The sequence below is a fragment of the Notechis scutatus genome, chromosome 1 (assembly GCF_049901735.1).
Source record: "Notechis scutatus isolate UNSWTSFEM ecotype Mainland chromosome 1, rNotScu1.2, whole genome shotgun sequence".
Classification (NCBI taxonomy): Eukaryota; Metazoa; Chordata; class Lepidosauria; order Squamata; family Elapidae; genus Notechis; species Notechis scutatus.
In genome coordinates, this window is record NC_142009.1 from 318,465,326 (window position 1) to 318,468,708 (window position 3,383).

The 3,383-nt window shown below is 40.3% G+C and overlaps 1 protein-coding gene across 1 annotated transcript; it reads left to right on the plus strand.

Annotated features, from left to right (window-relative positions):
* Positions 1-307: 307 nt before the first annotated feature.
* On the plus strand, positions 308-2,752 carry LOC148133504 (uncharacterized). Its single transcript, XM_087950216.1, has one exon. The coding sequence runs from the start codon at positions 308-310 to the stop codon at positions 2,750-2,752; it is 2,445 nt and encodes an 814-aa protein (XP_087806342.1).
* Positions 2,753-3,383: the final 631 nt, after the last annotated feature.

Genomic DNA, 3,383 nt, shown 5'->3' on the forward strand with positions numbered 1-3,383 from the left:
ACTGTTTCAATCTAAGGGCCATGATTCCAGCTGGCTGTCAGTAGAAAAGGGAAAAAAACCATCTTCCTCTCTATACAATGATACAACTTATCAACAACCTGCAGCCCTAATGAGAAGACAGGGGATCAAAAAAAGAAGTGAAATCATACAGGAGGGAAAGGTGTTCTGCTGTTTAAGTGTGGTGTGTTTATTTCCAAAGAAGGTGTCAGTCAAGAGGCTTGGGGACTTTCACCATTGCTCCAGTTCCCTGGCAGACTAAGGATTTGTGCATTGATCTGTCTATAAGGCACAGGAAGAGGAAAGGAAGATGGATGATGATCCAGATTCCACTCTTGATCAGGTAATCCTTGAAGGCTCTGAAATGAACGAGCAAATACTCTGTGTTGGGGAATTGCAGAAATGCAGTTTTGAGGGCAATGAGGAGAACAGCGTCCATCAGGAAAGTGGGGATAATGGCCCCTTCCTAGAGCAAGAATTCACAAAGAAAACTTCTTCTGGCAAAGATGCACCAGACCTAGATTTTCAGACAAAAAGCAATGTCAACGTTTTCCAAAGGAAGGAACAGGTGGATCAAAGCCAGACACCAGATGCAGCTGGAAGCATCAAAAGCAGCACTACGTCTTTAAGGAAGCCATCCCGCCGAAGCCTTCAGTGGCCCCCTGGTCAAGATTCCCACCATAACTGTCAACAATCTGTTGGTCAGCAGACTCCAATAAGTCAAAAGACTTCCCATATACAATTTATCAATGAGGTGGATAGCAAAGAGACCACATGGATAAATAATAAAACTGGGAAATTGATGAAGTGTAGAAGTCAGCAAACAAGTGCCAGTTGGGAACGGAAAATATTTTCTGAAATTCTGAATTGTTCAAGTGAAATATCTGATAAAAGCAAAGGGACTTATAGTGAAGAAGATTCCACTTCAACAGAAACAACACTACCAGAAACACCGTCAGAATCAGATGGGCATCAAAACAATGTAGACCAAGAAAGGAATTCAACTGTAGATGATATCTTAAAGCAAAAATCTTGCAGGAGTATCCAGGAATCCAGTGAAGAGTCATCTCTATTGATCCCAAAGGTAATAGATTCTGAAGAGTTGTTACCTTGGATCAGTCCCAAAACAGGCAAAGAGATGAAAAATAAAGCTCAACAAACCAGCATCCTTTGGGAGCTCAAAACTCTTTCGGAAATTCTGCGTTCATCTAGTCAAGAAAATTTTACCCAACCTATAGACACAGATACTATTGAAGATGCTATCACTACTTCAGGGGATACAGCAGTGGAACAGTCAGACTTCCGGCAAGATATCCAGCAACCTGAGGAATCAAAAATAGAGCCATCCATAAAAAAAGAAACATATAAATATGAACAGTCGCAACAGACTGACAGTGTTGAGACATTAAAGAAAGAACTGTTAGACAACAGCCAACAAACAGATTCTTTTACTGATTCAAGAAATGCTTCAATTGACCTGAAAGATTCTTACCATAGCACCCAGAAATTAGAAGCTCAACAATCTCGGCATGGCAGTCAAGATTCCCAAAGAACTGTTCAGAATTTACTGAGACCTGCCTCTCAGGAGAGTGTTAGAAAGCAGTCTGAGGTGCTTGCTAGTCTCAAACCTGAGCAAAACCAACAACCTTTTGTTACTAGTGAACTCGATGAAAATACTTGGATAAGCACAAAAACAGGCAAAGTAGTAAAGAATCTCTGTCAACAGACTGATAAAAGTTGGCTCCAATATTGTGCTGTGAAGAAGCAAAAAGTAAAAAAATGTAGCAGTCAACAAACTGATGAGAGCTTTCTTCAGTGGTATGCAGCAAACAAAATGACCATGCCTAGTAGAGAAGACCTAGTAAGAGATAATGAACAGGGCCAACAGGGACTTAGGAAATTCAGCTCTGGATGCCATGACCCTGGTGCTTGGGACATATCACCCGTAGAGCAAGATTCAAGTAGAAGAAAAACCTCAGATGCTTTTGTGCCAGAAAGACTTACAGATCAAGCATATGAAGTCCAGTGGCCAGATGAGTCTGAAAGCAGATCAACAATAAGTGGCTCATCCATTGCAGAAGATGATACTGCTCAGCAAACATACAGTATCATTTCTTTGGAAGATGGGATTTGGTTGAACAGAAGAACAGGCAAAATCTTAATAAGTCACAGCCAGCAGACGAGTCAAACTGCAATTCCAACAGTTCTGAGTACAACATCCCTGAAAAAGGCTGGCAGTGGTGTGAGAGAAGAAGAGCTTCAAAGTCCTGGAACTGGGAAGGATGAAACCAATGCAGAGCAAGGAAAAGCAAACATGGACAGACAGCAACCTGCATGTAAGGAATCCCACCATAGCAGTCAGGCAAAGCCAGATTATGACACCCAAGCCATCCCAGAAGAACCTTTGGGAGAAAATCCTCAGTCTACTGACGAAGTTGAAAAACTGCTTAGTACCCGCCTGAGTGAGGCAATGTTGTTAAGTGCAGAATCTCCAGATATGGAAGATGAACCTGTGGATTTATACACCCCTGTAAAAGAAGGGAGCTGGATGAATTTGAACACAGGCATGGTATTAAATTCTCAGACTCAGCAGACAGAGGAGGATGCAAAGAAGTTTCTTGCAGTTGATGACCAACTTTCTGGAGATACTTTCCAGCAACCCCCTGAAATCATAGCTTCAGGTAACAATGGTGTGCAATCATCTGCAGGGGGAGGCATGGATGATGATCCTGTAATGGGAATGAGTCAGGGCTAGATCTGCAGATGTTGAATGCTGGCACCTAGAAGAGATGGGGAAGATCATAGATGTGTCCATGGTGGGAAAGAGGAACAAGAATGACAAGTGATCCAAAGCAGTGCTTCCAGGAACATGAAAGGAGGTTCAAATAAAAACGAAGAATCCGTATACTGTTATGCTCATCTGACTGAATCATTCCAATCGTTTAAATTTATTGAATTTACCTGTAGTGGACAAAAGGGTCTTGGAGTAAAAGAAGGCACTGGTGCTAAACTGGAATTATTACAGACCAGCTAATGAGTTATATTAGGTTTCTGTGGGGTTTCTTTTCTTCTATAATTTTTATTAAGAATTTTGATTATAATTTTAAAATCTAATACGAACTAAATTTAAAGAAAAAAATGGAATAGAAAGGAGAAAAGGTGCAAAAAAGAAAAACATAAGAAAGAAAAGTAGGAATATAATAAAGAGAAAAGAAATGTTTAAGGAAGTTATTTCATTACAGCAAGTATAAAGAACTTTATACTTCTAAGTATAACCCCTTCTAAGATTACATTTATCTCTTCATTCCATAGCCCATCTCTTGTCTATAAACAACTCCATAAAACAATTATCTTTTCAGTTTGGGTGTCAGCAAAAAGTCCATAAA

What these genes read in the sequence shown, in the direction of transcription:
- LOC148133504 (XM_087950216.1), top strand. Translation starts at nt 308, where the DNA reads ATGGATGATGATCCAGATTCCACTCTTGATCAGGTAATCCTTGAAGGC.